A 19,766-nucleotide genomic window follows, 5' to 3' on the forward strand; every position below is an offset into this window, starting at 1 on the left:
GGCGGTGATGTCAGTCATCACCGCCGGTTGGTTACACGAACCGGCGGTGATGATGTCGCCGACCATCACCGCCGGTTGGTAACACGAGCCGGCGGTGATGATGGTCATCACCGCCGGCTAGTATTACCAACCGGCGGTGATGAGTCTGTATAGTATAAAACCCCAACCCCTTCTTCCTCCCACCAGTCTTCTTCTCCAACCCGACGGCCACACCTCTCTCTTCCATTGTTGCGGCCGGATTTTGCCAAAATTCTCAAGAAACCTTGCCATTCTTGATGTATTGACTCTACCAACTTGTTCTGAGGTTAGTAGTCATCAACTCATTGGCTTTGTACCCATTTTTTTATTACTCTTGCATTTCGTGATGAATTAATCATGGAGAGCTTTTTTCTCCATTTTAGAACCATTTGTCATAATGGGGGCTCCTTTTTTTGTTGTGTAAGTGCACCAACTTGTGCTAGGTTAGTGGCTAGCAATCCATTGTACAAGACTCATCATGATTCGTGGCTAGCTCTTTTATCTTAGGATTAACCTTCCATTTTTTGATGAATTGATCATGGATAGTATCTTTTTTCTTGAACGCTTATCATGAGGGTTTCTCTTTTTGGTTGTTTGAATGCAACAATTTAGTGGTAAGCAATCCATTAGATTCATACCATTTATCTTAGGATTGTGAATTTTGTGATGAATTGATCATCAAGAGTCTCTTTTTCTTCACTTTAGAGGGTATTTTTTAATTGTGATAATATTTTTATTAAATTGATATTATTACATGTTTTTCGTGCATAGATGAATCGAGGATGGATGTACGGTATGAAGGCTGGAAATTTGGAATTTGTCGATGGTGTTGACTCGTTTGTGCGGACCGCCAAGGCATACAAAAACCTTAGAGATGATGGCTACGTGTATTGTCCATGCATTGATTGCAAAAATCAGAAGCAATTTGTCAATGTTGAGCAGATCCGCTTCCATTTACCGTTTAGGGGTTTTATGCCCAACTATCAAGTTTGGAACAAACACGGTGAGGATGGTGAGAACGAACCTACCCAAGTCTCAATGCACTCCGTCCATGAGGACAGGCATGAAACAGTGGAGGAAACAACTAACCCAGAAATAGTAGAGGAAACCGGACATGAAAACGTAAATGAAACCATGCAGGAAACATTAGTTGCTGATGATGTTGTGGATGCACTAGACCAGATGATACGTGATGGGGAACCGGATTTTCTTGACGAAAAGAATCTGAAGAAGTTGGAGCAGATGAGGATAGATGCAAGAACACCACTTTACCCAAGTTGCAGCGTGTCTAAACTTGAAGCAAACCTGATGCTATTGGAGATGAAGTCTAGTAATGGTTTGTCAGACAAGGGATTTGATGATTTGTTAAGCTTATTGCAGAAGTTGCTGCCAAGCCCTAACGGGTTGCCTGAAAACACATACCAGGCGAAGCAAATGATTTGCCCAATGGGACTGGACGTACAAAAGATCCATGCATGCCCTAAGGATTGCATCTTGTATCACGGCAAATATGAAGACTTGGATGTATGTCTATTGTGCTCAGCTTCACGGTACAAATGTCCTGAATCGGCATTGTCAATGAAAGGTGACCGCAACAAACGACCACCTGCCAAGGTCGTCTGGTATTTTCCTATCATTCCTCGTTTGAAACGGTTGTTTGCAAACGCGAAGACTGCCAAGCTGATGAGGTGGCATGCCGAAGATCGACTCATTGATGGGAATCTCAGACACCCTGCAGATGGTTCACAGTGGAGAGCTATCAACTACAAATACAAGAATCGGTTTGCAAAGGAAATAAGAAACATAAGATTCAATTTGAGTACGGATGGGATGTGTCCTTTTAACATGGTGAGCAGCAAACACAGTACGTGGCCTGTAACCCTTTGCATATATAACCTTCCTCCTTGGTTGTGTATGAAGTGGACCTACATCATGATGCCATTACTAATCCAAGGGCCAAAACAACCTGGAAATGATATCGATGTGTATTTGGAACCACTGGTGGATGATCTAATGAAGTTGTGGAACGATGGTGTTAGGGTGTGGGATGAGTACAAGCGAGAACACTTCACTTTGAAGGCAATGTTGTTTGTAACAATCACAGACCTTCCCAGCCTTGGTAGCTTAGCAGGCCAAGTAACGAAGGGTTACAAGGGATGTGTGTTTGGATGATACCGACGCAAGATGGTTGAAGAATAGCAACAAAATGGTTTACATGGGTCATCGTAGGTTCCTTCCAAAGGCTCACCCATATCGCCGGAACAAGAAATCCTTTGATGGTACAAGGGATGAACGTTTACCTCCCAAGTTTCTAGATGGGAAGGACATATACAAGAAGGTTAGTAAACTAAGAGTTGTACTAGGAAAGGGCAAAGGAAGTGTACCCGCTCCAGCTGATTCGTTGTGGAAAAAAATTCCTTGTTCTGGAGACTCCCTTATTGGCAGGACTTGATTGTTCGTCACGCACTTGATGGCATGCATCTAACTAAAAATGTTACCGAGAGCACGCTCGGAACATTAATGGCCATGAAAGGTAAAGAAAAAGACTCACTTGAAACTCGACAGGACCTGCAAGATATGAATGTCAGAAGTGAGCTGCATCCAATTACTCAACATGATGGGAAGACGAAGCTTCCGGTTGCATCTTGGACCTTGGATAAAATTGAGAAAAGGAAAATTTGTAGCTTCTTCCACGAACTCAAAGTGCCAACGGGCTACTCATCAAACATCAGAAGGCTTGCCAACATGAAGGAGTTAAAGTTCAACATGAGCTGCATGAAGGCCCATGACTGCCATGTCATTATGACACAATTGCTCCCAGTTGCTCTGTGGGGCGTGCTTCCCGTGAAGGTCAGAGATCCGATCATAAAGTTGTGCTCATTCTTCAACGCAATCTCACACAAGGTCATAGACCCAAACACACTTGACAAGCTGCAACCAGACCTGATTCACACAATTAATCGGCTCGAGATGCATTTTCCACCAACTTTCTTTGATATATCGGTGCATCTTATCACTCACCTTATTGCCCAGATAAAAGCTCTTTGTCCAATCTTCTTGCATCAGATGTTTCCTTTCGAGAGGTTGATGAGTGTTCTAAGAAAATATGTTCAGAATAGATATCGTCCAGAAGGGTGCATGGTTAATGGATGGTCTACAGAGGAGGCAGTTGAGTTCTGCACATACTACCTGGATCTTAATAGAATTGGAGTTCCAGTATCTCGTCATGAGGGAAGGCTGGGGGGCAGAGGTATGATTGGTGAGCAATCAGTTCGTATCGATGACCTGGCTAATTTTAATCAGGCACATTTCACCGTTCTGCAGCAGGCATATGTAGTCTCACCTTATATTGAAATGCACAAGAGAGAACTACAAGGTAAATATCGCGGTAGGTCAGAAGCATGGCTCACAAAACAACATAAAGAGGAGTTTGGAAGCTGGTTATGACTTAAATTAGCAGATGTCGATACCGGCAATGCTCAATTAGATCTTTTGGCCATCGGTCCATCTAGTACGGTCCTAAAGTTCCAAGGATATGAGATAAATGCATACACATTTTACACTAGAAAACAAGATGAGAAAAGCACCAACCAAAATAGTGGTGTCCGTATCGATGCTTACAACGACAATCGTCAATTGGAGACATATTATGGGTTCATAGAAGAGATATGGGAGCTAGAGTACAGACCACTAAAAATCCCTCTTTTTCGGTGCCAGTGGATCAAGCTTCCTAAGGGTGTGTTCACGGACAAGTATGGCATGGCGGTCGTTGACCTCACCAACATAGGGTATAGGGATGAACCATTCATATGGGCTAAAGATGTAGTCCAAGTCTTCTATGCAAATGACCTAGCGAATGAGGGCAAACATGTGGCGCTGCAAGGGAAAAGGAAGATCATCGGTGTCGAAAATATGACCGAGGATGAAGAGAAGGGATTTCAGGACATGCCTCCACTTGGACCCGATATCGACCTACCTATGTTTGAAGAGGGAGAAGAACCAGCTTACGTGCGACTTGATCATAATGAGGCCCTCATCGTCAATTGAAGCTATCTTTTCACTATTTATGTACTAATTTAACCATGTAATATTTAGAAAGAATTAAAGTATTTTTATTAATTATATGCCTCCACTTCGTATGTTGTAAAACTTATTAATTATATGTCTTATTAGAACTATTATATACATGCGAAGTAGACATATTTGTCTTGAATGGAGTATTGCCATATTTGTCTTGATGAAGTAGACATGCGAAGTTGATTGCAGTGACGGCCTCTACACCACCGGGTTGGGGATAGACCCGGCGGTATAGACACTCAACACCGCCGGGTTGGGGATAGGCCCGGCGGTGTAGAGCATCAACACCGCCGGGTGAGGGCTGGGCCCGACGGTGGAGCCCCTGTTTTCCCTTTTTTTCCCTAGCCCATGCCCCAAATCTCAGTCCTGACTCCAGACGCGGCGCCGCGCGCCCAATCCCCAATCCCCGGCGCCGCCGTCCCCGAGGCCCGTCCCCCGCCCCTGCGCCGTCCCCCGCTCCGGGCTCCAGACGCGGCGCCGTCCCCGAGCACCGGCGCCCCGTCCCCGAGCCCCGGCGCCGCGCGCCCCAATCCCGGCGCCGCCGTCCCCGAGGCCATCCACGCCGCGGCCGCTCTCGCCCTTGTCCTTCGGCCCTGCCCCTGCAGGGGCCGACAGCTCCGCCGCGGCCGCTCTCGACGGCGTCGCCACGCGGCTGCACTCCCGGCGCGGATCCCCCACAAGCGGGACGAGCGGCCGCCGTCCTCGAAGCCCTGCAGCACTTGCCTCGTCCCTGCAGCGTTCGCCATCTCCACCGGGCCATCCATGCAGGGGTCCCCGAAGCCCCGTCACGGAGGGCACCCTGAACATTGCCTACCAGGTACCTGTCTTACAAAAGCTAAAAAGCTATTCTATTGAATTTTGTTTCTCCTACGTGCAGCCACTTAATTAGGTTTGGTAATTAGTGCTGAAATCTTGCCGGAAATGATCTGGCATTGCAGTAGTTCGATATGGGGCTTTTACACTGCATCCTATCGGTGTTTTTCCTTATGGTTTCACCCAACAATGAATTAGAATGATTTGCTTGGAATTTGAACTTGTGTGATTCAGTACCCTTAATTTGTTTACCCTTGCATACCTTGATATGGTACAGGCGAGTACTTTTGTTCTGGTTCACTAAGAAGAAATGCAGAAAATAACCCGGAATGACATACTGATAAGTCATTTGCTTGGAATCTGAACTTGTGTGGTTCAGTACCTGCCTTTTCTTTCTTAATGACTGATTGAACCCCTGAATGTCAATTACCTGTCTTGCTGCACAGAGAGAAGCCCACCATTAATCTATGTTCGCTAGGTTACAAGAATATAATTTGAGCAAACCATATGCTTCTTTACTCATATGCAGGTATAATGGGGCGATTTTCACGATTCAAGTCTCGTCGTGGGAAACAAGCTGAAGCTGAGAATAATGCGGAGAATGATGATGGAGGGGCCCGTAGTAATAGTGAGGGTGGAGGGGATGGAAGCCCTTCTGAGTACTTAAACCTCAACCAAAATGATGAGGTAATTCAGTGTCGCATATATGTGTGCTCTTCTAATTGGTCAATTGTAGGAAATAACTGTTCAACATATGTGCAGGCGCCAGCTCAGACTGAAGAAGAGAGCACGATATCAGCTGCCGGTAGGGCCAAACGAGGTCGGAACAAGATGCCTAAGGGTCGGTCTCTTATTACCGAGCTCGATGAATTATGTGAGCCCGTCGCTCCTGTCAAGGTGATGGGGCCATACAAGTCAGCTATTGGGGTGGTGGTGAAGCAAAATGTGCCCATCACGTACAGGCATTGGAATGCGAAGGATAAGACTTGGGTGGTACCAGACTCAATCAAGGAAATATGTTGGGGCAAGTTGAAAGAAAAGTTCATCTTCCCCGAGGATTCAGAACCATTAGCAAGGCGTCGAGCACTGTTTCTCATGGGCAACTCTTTGAGATACTTCAAATTTACCTTGAACAAGCATGTGAAGAATGAAACTGAGCCAGATTGGAAGGATTTTCCAAACCAACGACCTTTTTGGGAACAGTTTGTCTTGTACAAGAGGTTAGAGGAGGCACAAGCCAGCAGCGCCACAAATTCACAGAATTGTAGGAAAAATGATAAGCCCCATAAGACCGGCTCTTGTGGGTATATTAGAAAAATACCCGAGTGGGAGGAGCAGGCAGAGAAGCTGGTCCATAGTGGTGTTACGTTGCAGACAGAAGGGTGGGATCCTCGGGCCGTGAGGTATCTTCTAGCGAGGGGTGCGTACTACAATCCTGATGGTTCCCTTGGTTTTCGTGATCGTGATGCTGAGGATCTAGGACGCAAGATTCAGGAAGCACACGAGGCTGCTTCCACAGGCGCTTTCGTGCCAGACAGGGAGAACGATGTGCTGACTCGAGCACTTGGATCCAAAGAGCACCCAGGCCGCACACGTGGGACCGGCAATGTTCCATGGAGGTTTGCCTTCCCCGAACATTTGGGCACATACAGGAGCCGTGGGAGGAGGAATGCTCAACAACAGGCCGAGTGGCAAAGTCTTTTACAAGCTGTCCGTGAAGAAATAAATGCAACGAATGAGAAGGTTTGGGCTGAGCTTGTGGAATCACTTTCCCGTGGTGCTCCCTTGGCACCAGGAGAAGCAATGAGAGATGCTGCGCCAGATCTTACAAGTCCACGAGGGTTGGTTCGGAGTAGCTGTGGGAGCACTGCATTGCTTGAGGAGGATGTTGGAGTCACCTTCCCTGTGGATAAGATCACACAACCAACAACCTGCAAGCTATACATCCATCAGAAGTTCTTTGATATGAAGGTGGCTGTAGGTCAGGCTTGGCCAACCGGCGAAGGGGTTATGCTGCATAATCGCCCTTTACCTGAAGGTTATGCAAAGGTTACCGTTGATTCTCTTGTTAAGAGGAAATACAAAAATGTGGAGTTGGATATCCCCGGTGATGACAGTAGGTTGCTAGGGGATAACATCGGAGGATTTGTGGCGTGGCGTAAATGCTACATAATATTTGAATCAGAATCTGAGTCATCCGATGATTATCCTCGAGAGTCACCGGAGAGGGACCTACCTCCTTCACCAAAGTCCAAAAGAGAATCAAGCCCGCCGTCACCTCAAAGAGAGCTAACTCCTCCTAGCCCTCCGAAAAAAGGCGAACATCATCGAGAACACAGAAAATATCATCTCAGAAGCAATATTCAGAACTAGCAGAAAAGCCAGAGGGACCATGTGAAGGGACGGGCAAGAAACAGGTGAGTGGAAGCATAACAACGCTCCTCAAAGAAAAAGGAAAGAAAGGAGAGGAGGACTTCATAGTCCCCAAAGGTGCAATGGACCATTTATTAAACTTAATGAAAGTGCCGCAAACTGGAAATAATCAACCTCCGCTTTCAGACTATGAGCGAACTATGAATATAGAGAGGTGGCGTGAAGGAACCCGAGCTGCACACAAGTTAAATGTAGCTGAACGGGCCGCATTTTGTGAACAAAACAACATGACAGAGTTAGAACTTCTTCAAATTGAGTATGGAGAAGATTGGTGGAAACAACCATTGCCACTACCACCGATTACCTGGCAATTTGAAATGGGGAAAGATCTGGTGGCCCCAGAACAAATCCCGAAGCTACCCACAAGAATGCGACAGTTACATTCTTGGTACAAGATGCAAAAAGGTAAGCTGTTTGGGGCAAGTTATCTTCATGAAGATCTTCATAAGGGGGAAGGCAGAGTGTGGGTTGAATTCGAGCACTTGTATCATTTCTACCAACAGGTTGCTCTCGATGTCTCAATTATGACCTTGTGGACTGTGTAAGTATCCTCACTACTGATCATCTGTCGTCATTTATCACTCATTAGCATGTTTAACTTTTCATCATTCTTTTCTAGAATGGAGTCACACAAATGTAGACGAAGTGGGATTAACAATATAGGCTTCTTGGACCCTAGCACCGTACATGAGAACTCAGTCCACTTACCAAGTACTGTTGACTACTTGTACAAAGCTTTCCTCTCCATGCAGGATAAAAGATCCATACTTCTTTCATACAATTGCTTGTAAGTTTGTTTTTTAATTCCATATCAAAGTTATTCTCACCACGGTTATTATTAATTTGCTTTGTTGTGTCATATATACAGTTATCATCATGTCCTACTCGATATCAGCCTTAGCGATAGTCGAATCGAGGTTTCTGACTCACGAAAGAGGCCATTATCACTAATCCAGCCTGTCATTGATGTCCTCAACAAGTAAGTAAAGCAAGTGAATTTATACGATATTTGAATGCCATGTATCTTATTCATGCAATTTCTCTTTCATAATTTCGCTCATATATAGGGCCTTCGCTAAGTACCGTAAGAAAAACAAAATCCATAGACCTTTTTGGGGAGACTTCACTGTAGAAGAGGCTAAATACATCCTCAAGCAGCCTCCGGGCAACAATCACTGTGGGTTCTATGTAATGCATTACATGCACTGCTACACCGGCGATTGCAGAAGCGCCGAAATGGTTTGTATGAAATGGTTAATTGATATACGTTTTTGTGTCTTGAATTATCTAACTTGTCTAATATCTTGTTGTTGCGTCATTTTTTTTTCAGAACACTGAGTTGGATTCAGGTGAATTGCTCATGGACGAGCTAGTAGCACTTCAAGAAGAACTAGCCGGATGGCTTGTGGACTATGTGGTGAAACCAGGACCTGAGTACAACATAATCTAGGTGTAATGCATAGATCGCATCGTTCTTGTCAAGCATTGTAATATATTTGGTGTATGGACTAGATGTTCTTAAACTTGATGCGTGGACTCTATATTTTTTATTATGATGTATGAACTCTCTCATTTGAATGACTCCCCAAGGTAGCAGCCGGGCTCGATGCCGAAGGGGTAGGTCATGGTCACGCCGCCGCAGCTGGTGCTGCAGTTGGGATGAAGCCCCATCCGCAGCTGGCCTGCGTCATCGGCGTCAGCCACCACCACCATGAAAGGAATCGGGTGCTCGTAGACTAAGAAGGGGAGGGGGTGAATTAGACAAACTAAAAATCTTAACCTCAAGCTCCAACTAATTTGCACAATATTTAAACTAAAACAAGCTATCTAGATGTGCACTAAGGTTTATCTAGTGTAAAACCCTCATCCCAAAAGAGTTATGCAACCTAGAGCCAATTCTATCAAGATACTACTCTATGAAAGTAAAGGCACACAAGGATTGCAATAAATAAATGAAGAAGCTTAAATGGGAATGAGAGAAAGCAAACTCTTGTGACACGAGGATTTATCCCGTGGCTCGGTTAGCCACAAAGGCACACCTACATTCACGTTGTTGAAGCACTCACAAAGAGTATTGCTTCTCAGCCACCATGTCTCTTCCGTGAACACAATCACGGTCACCTTGGCCCCGGGTTCTACTAAGGAGCTTCTCCACCAAGAAAGGGGGTCTCCACGTTCCCCGCACAAAGCTTGTCGTCGCCGCTCCACACCAAGCCGGAGGGTCGAAGACGTGCCGGCGAGTCACCAAGACTCAAAGGATGGCCGGCTCACCGAGTCCAATCTTGAGCTGCTCTCAAGCATAGCACACAAGGCACACAACCTTACTATCACACTCAAACATGAGCTATCCTAGCACTCTCACTTACAAGGATGTGCTAAACCTAAAGGATTTGATCACTTTGCTCTTTGGTTGGCTTGGAGGTGTTCTTCAATGTGTCTAGGGTCTCTCTGAACTCCAGCAAGCTTCAAATAACTCGGGTGAGGCGCTTATATAGGCCACCAACTTGATCTAGCCGTTAAGAGCCGTTGCTGCCTTTTTCTGCGTAGGTGTCGGATAATCCGACCCTATCTTGACCAGGGCGGCGGATCATCCGACCCCACTGCTATCTCCACAGTAGCTTTTTGCTGGCGCCATTTATCCGATGCTTTTGTCCGACGTGTTCTGAGTTTACGCGTCGAATAATCCGGCCTTAATTGAAGTTTGAATTCCAAAGCCAACGGCCACTGATCATTGCTCCTGTGTATTTGTCCGACGCTCAGAAACATTCACGTCGGATCATCCGGTCCAACAGAGAGTATACTACCTTGAAAACATGCTCTCTGGTACATCATCCGAGCATTAATCCGACGTGCAATATTATAGCTTCGGATAATCCGATCCGAAAGGGCATTTTCAGTCTCTGGAAAACATGCTCTCCGCAGAATACTCTAACTCAAAATCCGACCAGGTATTTTGAAGCGTCGGATAATCCGGCTGCTTCGGTGTGTTTATCCGACCTGTGTGATTCGGATTATCCGACCCCACTGAAAATTTCCTGTTTCTTGTTCCACTTGTGCAACTCGTCGCAGCGGTCATTTGGACACTCCAAATATATTCTCTCTTCTTTTTCACTGCGACTTGATATCTCTACAGTGAATTGGACACCTCGTCTCGACGGTGCATTGGACGTCTCGTTTTGACGTTGCATTGGACATCTCGTCTCGATGGTACATTGGACGTTCGGATATGACTTAGACGTCATCCAAGAGACCTAAGAAATCCTACAAATATGATCTTGCTAAATCATTAGTCACATTGATTGCGTTGTCACTCGATCACCAAAATCACTCAAAATGGCCTAAATGGGGCCATATTTATTACACACCACCAGCAAGAGGAGCGGCGGCCACCACCAACTGGGCACGCATGGCTTAGCTTCAAACATATATGCTGCCTGGTAGCAGAACGAACGACATGGCATCGATCATGCGCCGGCCTGATATATACTACATACTGGCGGGCAAACCCAAGAACGACATACATACAAGCGGGCGGACGGTAACATGTAGCTAGATTCTTTGTGGTTTGTGCCCCTCTGCTCACAATTAGTTTAGTAACCCAACCAACCATGGCCATCGCCAGAAAATTCTCTCCTTCGTACGTTCCTTGGTGGCATAACCAAGTCTCAACTCAAGGAGGCAACACTGCCAACGCGACGAGCTTCACCAACCAACACAAATAATCAGGCCCGGGCGGAAGGGCGTGCGGCTCGTGCGGCCATACAAGGTTCCTATTTTTTTGGGGGCTTCAAATTTTTTCTGTAGCCCATCATGATCAAGCTCAATAGCCTAATAATTATTAACTAGTTTCCTTGTTCCTAACCTGCCGGTCCAAATATAACTGCATTACTATAGAACAAGGTTTTAGTAACACCAACTTGTGTTATGATAGGTCAATAAATGTATTACTAGGTCTCTTAGTAACCACTACCGGAAAATGCAAGTTTGCCGAGTGCCATAGTCCCGACACTCGGCAAAGTTTTGAACTTTGCCGAGTGGCTGCCGTTAGGCAGTCGGCAAAGTCGCCGTCAACGGTTGTCCCACGTGGCAACTTTGCCGAGTCCCGCGGTTCTCGGCAACCTCTTTGCCGAGTGCCCGAAAAACGGCACTCGGCAAAGCCTCCTTTGCCATCAGGATCTTTGCCGAGTGGTCTTTGCCGAGTGTTACACTCGGCAAAGCCTTCGCCAAGTGTATAACTGCCTTTGCCGAGTGTGCCTGACACTCGGCAAAGACGCTGAATCCGGTAGTGAACACATCACATTAGTGTTCCTATCTACGATGTTACTATAGCCTAATCTATTAGAACAAAATACATAGGTTCCTTTATATCTCAAAAAATGTTACTATTCTGTAACGAAATTAGTAATCTATTACGTGGAACACTTCTCAAGTGTTACATCGTTTATCTCAAGTGAGAGGCTTGCAATTGCCGGTGCGCTAATCACTTCCACTCCCATCAGGATCATGATGATCTCTCATGTGTCCGGAAGAGAGATCATCATGAGGGACCAAACCTGGTTCCATCACTTCCGAATTTCAGATTTCTGGTAAATATTCAATAGCTTTTGACCTGTTTGTAGATTCGCAGTTCCGTATATTGTTTTTGAGGTAGAGTTCATGCTACTGTAATTTGTTTTTTTTGCCAATGAATTGCTCGTTACCTAAGAATTTGATTCGGTTAAAAAGACCCATCCAGTTCACCTAGTTGTAATGAGGAGAGAGTAGCTAATCTGCTATTGCAGCTTGTTCTGATGTAGGTGATGATTTCGATCAGATACATATATATTCTTGGGACCATAAAGTCGGAGTGCGGGAGTGGTGTAGTTGGTTATCCCGTTAGTCTCCCAAACTAAAGGTCCCCAGTTCGAACCTGGGCTCAGACATGATGGTTTTTTTTGTTCCTTCATTCCCCAGTGTTTTTTTTTTCTGGATTTTCTCCCCTGTCTATCCATGCTGGAAGATATAGCAGAAGCATAACGACATTACTCTGGCAACTATGCAGCTTTGCTCACGTTTTATCACAACATTATCATGCTTGTGAGCCATGAGCCATCAGCCATCTAGTGACCCTTTTGTTATATTACATTACTTAAAACAGCTGGTAGCGCAAGATGTACACGCCACCACATACTGGCATTCCACAGTCGGGTAACACATTCTTCCTAAACTAGAATATTCCAGTCATGCATTACACAAAATACACACTGCCACAAAAGCTATGCGCCTCACTGACTACCAACGCGCATTTCAACCTACTACCTGTCTGCTCCGTTGCCAGTAGCAGCAGAAACCAAAATCCCTAACAAAACAAGTCCCTGCTTGCATAAGCCCAAAGGAACACTGCAACCTGAAAAGACAAGATAGAAGCATTAGGCAACCATGGCCCAATGGAGCTTGCCAAAATTTACTGTTCAATTTTACCACATTTCACACATTGAAAAATGCATGAGCAACGAAATGCATTGTTAACTCTAGTTGGTGGTGGTTTTTTTTCCCAGATTTTAGCAAAACATATGGTGGTCAACTACCTTATCTTTTATGTGCGGAATGCAGTCCTGATAAAAACTTGTTCTTTCCGTCTCAAAAAAAAAAAACTTGTCCTTTCTTGTGCTTTTTCTTGGGGATAGAAATAAAAGATGTTGGGGTTCAAATGTACATGCATTGTCCAAATGTTGGCCAAGAACAGAACTGAATTATTAAACAATCTAAAAGTGCCATCAAGAATAACAACTACTCATATAAGATTTATTCAATATGTAAACAAGACTGTGATCTACTAACCAGTAACCACTGAGCATTGGAGAAAGATTTATTGAGTTTAGAAGGATTATATTGATATTTATGATTGATACATTCGCTAAAAAGGAAATAATCATCATAAAAAAATGCACAGAATAGTAGAGTTCAGCAGAATTGATCAATACTAATTTACATTTTAAGTTGTAAGAATAATTTGTAGCATAGCGATCAGAAATGATAAAATTTCTTTACCTGCTTTGGTACATTAGTTCGTGCATTCCCAGCACGTATTTCAGTTCTATCAGAAAGAACCTCGGCAATTGGTAGAGCCACAGAGGCATGGCTTGAGTTTTGGTGCATTTGGAAACTTTCCCTTAATACCAGGAGGAGCTCCTCTTGTTCCGTAATCATAGGTCAATTCAGTCATGGGAGGAATATGTTTCATTGCAAAAAACATGATATGTGGGTAACTGTTGTCACCATGGTCGTACTGTACAGGCTGCCAAAGGAGATTTGGAGAACAGCTATGGTTCAGAAAGCGAGCCACATTGCCTGAACTTTTTGCACTTATGACAATAGGTAATTTCTTTAGTCTCTCAGTTGTGACATTAACACTTGCATCTTCCAGTAATTCTGCTCCTTGGTTCCATCTTAAAGCCTTATCAGTGGGCCATGATGTGCAAAAGGTATATTCATCTTCCTCTGCATCCATCTTCATATTTGTTTCATCAATGATTTTACCAGCATACTCACAGATGAATGTGCCAGCACGAATGGGATCCCAAGACCGGACACCCCATCCACAATCCCCAGTCCAAAAGACCTCAAAGTTCAGATAAACACCCTTCTGTGTGACCCTGTTTCGACAATTTTGAGAACACTGGCATCTGGAAGAGCACTCATAAAGCATTGGAATATGCTTCACAAGCAATCCAGAGGAGGTGTAAGGAAGATCACCACCGTTCAGTTGTGAACATGAACAATTAGGATCACCAGGCAAGCACACACTAGGACACTTGCAGCTCTGTAATGGTTTTGTCTTGCTAAGTGGCTTCAAATATTCCACTCCAGTTACATAGTTGAAGTAGCTTGGCCCTTTCTCATCATCAACATCATTGACAAGGCAAACAGGTGTGTTCTCCACTTTTGATGATAAATCCAGTAGTATAGCCTTGTCTCTTGTCGCAGGATTTGCTTTCCACTTCTCAGTCATCTTCCAAACTGAAATTCCATCAGGCTGTCCTGGCTCTCTTCTCAGCTTGTACTTGAACACACTAAAGCCATTCTTTGCTTTGTCCATCCAGGAATCTTCGACCCGATAAAGTCCATCATAGATGTAAATTTTTCCCGAGTTTAAGAAAGGGTCTTGTTCACTGCGCACAACCCTGATCAGGTTTTTCTTTTTCATGCTGTTCATGAGAGCGAGGTTACCTCTTTCAAGCTTCTGATCATGCTTCTCCTTGTGCCGACTATTGCCTCCCTGGCCTGTGTACACCAAAATGTTCATGTCATTGTCATCATTCTCATAACCACCAGATGAGATGATGCTGACAGCCAGAGTATCATTGTTTCCAACATGCTTAGCGGAAATGTAATCAATGCCAGCCATTGCAGGTGCATGTAAACCTACAATGCACATTTCAATCCTGAAGAAGAAAATGTCTCCAATTTCAACACCAGGTACAGGTCCTATGGTCTTCAGGTTATTGATCCTCAGGCCATTCTGCATCATGAGAGTACCAGCTTTCAAGTCAGCCCTCCTGCCTGCGTCCTCCTTGTCATCTAGTTGCAGTATACGGCGCCGAAGTGAATCAAACATCATCATAATTTCTTCAACTGATTCATTTGGGTTGCTTGACGAGGATGGACAGGAGGCGAGTTCTATGTTGAGGCTTCTCTTAGTTGACCTGCGCTTGATGCTAGCTGCACCGGAGTACCCAGCCTGTTGAGTCCTCTTGGTTGTATTCTGTGATGGTTTTTTATGATCAGAAAAGGGCTTGTAGTCTTCATCCGATGATTCATATTCATGTCGCGGAATGGGAAATGCTGCTGAGATTGGAGTAGCCTTCATAGGAATTGGTGACTTTGGTAATGGTTGACCAAATGACGCTGCTGATTGTTCTGGTGCGGCGGGCGGCCTGAATGGCGTAACAAAAACTAGTATGGGATCAGTTGACTGGGTTGTCACATCATATCCCAGAGGAGTCGGGAACATTGGAGCTAATGACCGCAAAGGCTTCATGTCCAATGGTTGCTCTTGATCGTCATTTTCTGATTCATCTTGCGAGTTCTTCATGGTGAACTCCTGGTAGTTCCACTGAAAATTGGTCAATAAAGGTCACTGAGATATCTGTATTTGTGATGGTAGAGTGATAAAAATAACCAACCAATTGTGATTATCGTGTAAAATGTATGCAAAATTGTGTACTAAACAAGTGAGATGGATGTATAAGAAACAAGAAACAGAAATGACAGACACAAAATAAAATATAAGAGATAACACAAATGACGAGCAAACAACGACAAATGACAATTTCTAAAAGAAAATAACAGGAGCATAATATCTTCTGAAGTCCAACAATAAACAAATCTAGAAGAAAATGCATATCCATTGATCACTACATGTTTTGCTGAGCACAGAGAAGTCACAATAGATATGTATGTATCTAGTATGCTTACAGATTCAAGTGGATGGATTCACACAAAGCACAAATGCTTCAGCAAGCTACTTCTTCCACCTTTAGGCATTAATAAAATAAAATGCAGGTATGAATAAAGAAACGATGGGGGAAATATGATATATTTCTGCAACATTGAGGAGATCGCCCAAGCAACCAGAAAAAAGAGGGCCATTTCTTTCACAGTCAAATCTAAATCATAGGTTCTTCTAGGCAACCACTTACACGCACCAAAAGAACATTAGCAAGATCAAGAGTTGGGTGTTGAGACTAAAACTTTCAGAGTAGCAGATTAGCTAGGGGAAGATGAGATGAGAGCTGTAACCTTGGGGATGTCGTCGGAGCTAACAATGCACGGAGTCTTCCTTCCGAGCTCACAAGGTAGGAAGAAAAAAGGAGCCGGGCGCAGGGCGCTGGCACAGTGGTGGAAAGTTGCTCCTCGTTCAGCTCGCTTCTCTCAGGATTATACACGTATACGAACACGGGACACCAGGCAGTCTTGTCACCGCTCATTAATCTCTGGCTGACAGGCTCTCACCAAACAAAACAGTGAATCCAATCTCCACCGTTAGACTTGGTTAATCCTTGAGATACGTGCCTCTGGAATTTGCTGGAAACAACTAAAAAAGTGTAAAATTTGAATAGTTGATAAGATGAATCAGCGGTATAGCTGACGTAGCCAGGATAGAATGGTAAATTTGGAGGCGTTGTTGCACAACAGCTCTTGATCATTTCAATCCAACCTCGCATTACCTTAGAACGCATTTTGTAGGCTCTGCTTCACTCCAGCTTAAAACATAGAGAAGTACTAACAGAACATTGTACTACATTGGGCATGCCTTTCTATCAACTTCACCAACAATAGTATGCCAGAAAAAGGATAACAGAACTCGTGCTACAGCAGAACACTTGTACTTCATTTGGATACTCCAGAGGATACAAGAATTTTAGTTGTAGAGAAACGCCGATGTGACTTGAGCTACCGCTCGGTGATGCGTTGCATGGTCATCATCTTCACTTCTGCGAAGCGTTTCGCGCAGTTGGACAAGCACGAGGCCTCACTCCTGCTGAAGCTGCTTCCGATGCTCCCAGTAACGCATTTGTCCCAGCAAACATGAGTCAGCTTTGCCACGAGCTCGTTTGTCAAGGCCTTCGTTCTCTCCTCCTGCAACACACGAAAATTTCTTCAGTAATTCTATTTCTGTCAGAGCAACCATCACTAAGTCAGTTCAGTTGCACAGTTTTTTCCCCCAAAGAGATACTGGAGGCACCAATTGTAAATGCTAATGATTCGCAGGATACGAGTGATACTATTTAAGTCTCCAATATGCAGATAAGAAATCAAACTGAGACAGAAATCAGTTCCTTGAGTAAGGATTGCAAGTAATCATCTTCCACCCATTTAATAAAAAAAAGCAATGTTAATTGTCCCTGAAGCATAATAGAAGTAAAGCAGCATCTCCTCTTGTAATTATTCTCGTCAAATTTGAAATTTGATATAGCCAACCATCATTTTTCTCTCAGGTTCAACTACTTAACTACAAAATGCAAACCTATATGCTATTTGTATTTTGCTAATTTCTCATTCACATCATATGAGATAAAGGACCGTGCAAATTATAACAAAACATCTGTAATAAGTGTAAACATGCCAATTTTGATGGAAATCACAACTACGCAGCTCACACACTCTGTTTGAAAATAGTGTGCAGTAACAATATTTAGATCCTGGACAGACATTAGGTTCAGTTAAATTCACAGGATTGCAACATGCCATCTCCTTGTATATATTCACACATGGACTTGGGAGTTTATGAGTGTTCAAATTCAAGCAACTGGCTTATAAACTAAATTATTTCTGTGTTGCCATGAGGAAAAATTCTTTTTGTGGGTCCACGACGTCACTTATTATTGTATGGATCCACGAGGTCACTTTTTACTCCCTTTCTGAACTAACATAGTTGTCAAGTACAGGTTACAAAAAAATAGTTAGGAAGTCCCCTTAGTTTAGGTTATACAGAAACATTTCCTATTTCTCAGGGAAAACTCTGTGAATCAATTCAGGCTTAGCTAGAATCAGCAGGAAGATAGTTCAGATACAGTCAGGGCTATGTATAGATTGGGCACAGAGAATTGGTCAAAATCTGGTACTACCCCCTGTTGTAGAATGGATCTGAGACCCTTTTAAAAAGTGAACCATGATACATCACTTATACTAGGCATTTGTTACTGAATCCTCCTAGGGTTTTATCACTGGTTATATCCCAATCCTATCACCCAGGACACCTTTGAACTTAAGGAGCACTCAAGGTCTCAGCTTATAAGATATCATATTTACCATTATCTAGGAATTCAAGCACACTGAAAAATAAAGCCACAGTGGAAAAGGCCGTAAACGCTTGTTCAACAAAGGAATTAATGATTCATGCAGCACAAACTACTAGGTTTAAGCCCAAATAACTTTTGTAAGCTAATAACTTTTTCACGCATATTACGCAAAAGAAAGAACCTTGCAACCACAACACATTGCATTTATCAAGTTTCTTATATATAAATCGGTGCTCACAAATTGCACCCGAGAAAAAAGCAAGGTCACTAAGCAGACTTGCACATGTCATGTAATATAACCAATCAAGCAACTTCTTCCATTTTTTCCCTCCTTTGTATCGGATTATATAAGAGTATATACATTCTGAGTTTCACGCTATTCAAAACCAAGCAACTTCTACACATATGTTTATCTAGATCAAATACTACCCCACCATAACAGATATCACAATACTATTTAGATCCAGAATAGGCATATGCACTTCTGTTAAATTCACAGGAAGTAACAAAGTGGCTTTTTTGCTTACATCAAAGATGCTCCTAGGGGTTCAGGATTGTTTTAGCTTTGAACAACTAGTTTACGAAATATATCGTTTTCCTGGCAGAATCCAAAAGAGTCATCGTGCCATTTAGGTTCCGGCAGAATCCAAAGAGAAGGGAGATGAGTCAGTCTAGGGTCAGGGCTATGTATAGTTTGTACACCCAAAACGGAAATCAACCAAACCCAGAACCAGAAGCTCGGCTATCTGCCGTTGAACAATGGATCCGATGACCGTTTTAACAACCGAACCAAGCTTTTGGACCAAGGGGACCCCACTATCAAGATATACATAACTTATATTCCGACTCCGTGGAGTGCAGGAATACTGGATATATATACATGTCCACCATTACGTTCCTGAACCTTGCTCGTGTTTTAGCACCAGTTACATCTCGATTCCAACTCCCGGCACACCTGTGAACCCCAAATTCAGGGGCGCTCTCGCTCTCAGCTGACAATAGAGCCCTTTACAGCTCTATAATATAGGAATTATAGCACATCGACGGCGACGAATAGTAATAAGACTAAAGAATGGAAAAGGGGTGGATACATCATACATATACCGCTATGGGGCACAGCACGAAAAAGTACGTTTAAGCCCAGATTCACAGCACTTTGTATCATCTAGGTGCCTGCCGAGGGTATATTGAGCAATAACGTCGCCTAGAGCAAAGAACCCGGCAACAAAACCATCTGGGGATGGAGTGCGGCGCCGATGGGCATGGGTACGAAGAAATTGAAGGTTTTTTCAGGTCTAGGTTGGAGTGGAATACCTACCTCTATGAGCGCCTTGAGCCGCGGGTTGTTGAGGACCGAAGCATCCATGGCTGGCTGGCCTTCCTCTGTCGAGGTCGAAGTCGGTGGTGGTGGCCGGGGTGCCCTCGAGCTCCTCGCCTCCTGTGCTCCTGCCCACGATTTTTCTTCTCGGCAAGAAAGAAAGAGAGGTTGCCGGCAGGAGCACAATTAGGTGACGGCCCACTCACCTAATTGGGTTCCATCGCTAGGCCTGGTCTTGTTCAGTTCATCTTTTGAGTTGGGCCTGGATCGGGTCGGATCGCTAGGCCACTTACTACGTATGTGACTCCCTATCCTCTCAAAAA

At 44.1% G+C, this 19,766-nt stretch overlaps 3 protein-coding genes and 1 non-coding gene across 4 annotated transcripts; 3 read left to right on the forward strand and 1 right to left on the reverse strand.

Annotated features, from left to right (window-relative positions):
• Positions 1-4,443: 4,443 nt before the first annotated feature.
• On the forward strand, positions 4,444-4,950 carry LOC120686529 (lysine-rich arabinogalactan protein 19-like). The gene has a single exon (XM_039968750.1). It carries the CDS (start codon positions 4,444-4,446, stop codon positions 4,948-4,950), a length of 507 nt encoding a protein of 168 aa, XP_039824684.1.
• Positions 4,951-6,278: 1,328 nt separating this feature from the next.
• LOC120684314 lies at positions 6,279-8,822 on the forward strand. The gene is made up of 4 exons (XM_039966188.1): positions 6,279-8,128; positions 8,210-8,320; positions 8,409-8,580; positions 8,672-8,822. Exons 1-4 carry the CDS (start codon positions 7,932-7,934, stop codon positions 8,789-8,791), a joined length of 600 nt encoding a protein of 199 aa, XP_039822122.1. The 5' UTR covers positions 6,279-7,931; the 3' UTR covers positions 8,792-8,822.
• Positions 8,823-12,189: 3,367 nt separating this feature from the next.
• TRNAG-CCC lies at positions 12,190-12,263 on the forward strand. The gene has a single exon. It is a non-coding gene; the product is annotated as a tRNA-Gly (tRNA).
• A 162-nt stretch (positions 12,264-12,425) lies between these two features.
• LOC120686185 (histone-lysine N-methyltransferase, H3 lysine-9 specific SUVH3-like) lies at positions 12,426-19,642 on the reverse strand. The gene is made up of 4 exons (XM_039968357.1): positions 19,444-19,642; positions 16,123-16,962; positions 13,372-15,436; positions 12,426-12,727 (listed from the first exon to the last, which is right to left on the reverse strand). The coding sequence occupies exon 3, from the start codon at positions 15,413-15,415 to the stop codon at positions 13,421-13,423; it is 1,995 nt and encodes a 664-aa protein (XP_039824291.1). The 5' UTR covers positions 15,416-15,436; positions 16,123-16,962; positions 19,444-19,642; the 3' UTR covers positions 12,426-12,727; positions 13,372-13,420.
• Positions 19,643-19,766: the final 124 nt, after the last annotated feature.

This window comes from Panicum virgatum, chromosome 8N (genome assembly GCF_016808335.1).
Source record: "Panicum virgatum strain AP13 chromosome 8N, P.virgatum_v5, whole genome shotgun sequence".
Classification (NCBI taxonomy): domain Eukaryota; kingdom Viridiplantae; phylum Streptophyta; class Magnoliopsida; order Poales; family Poaceae; genus Panicum; species Panicum virgatum.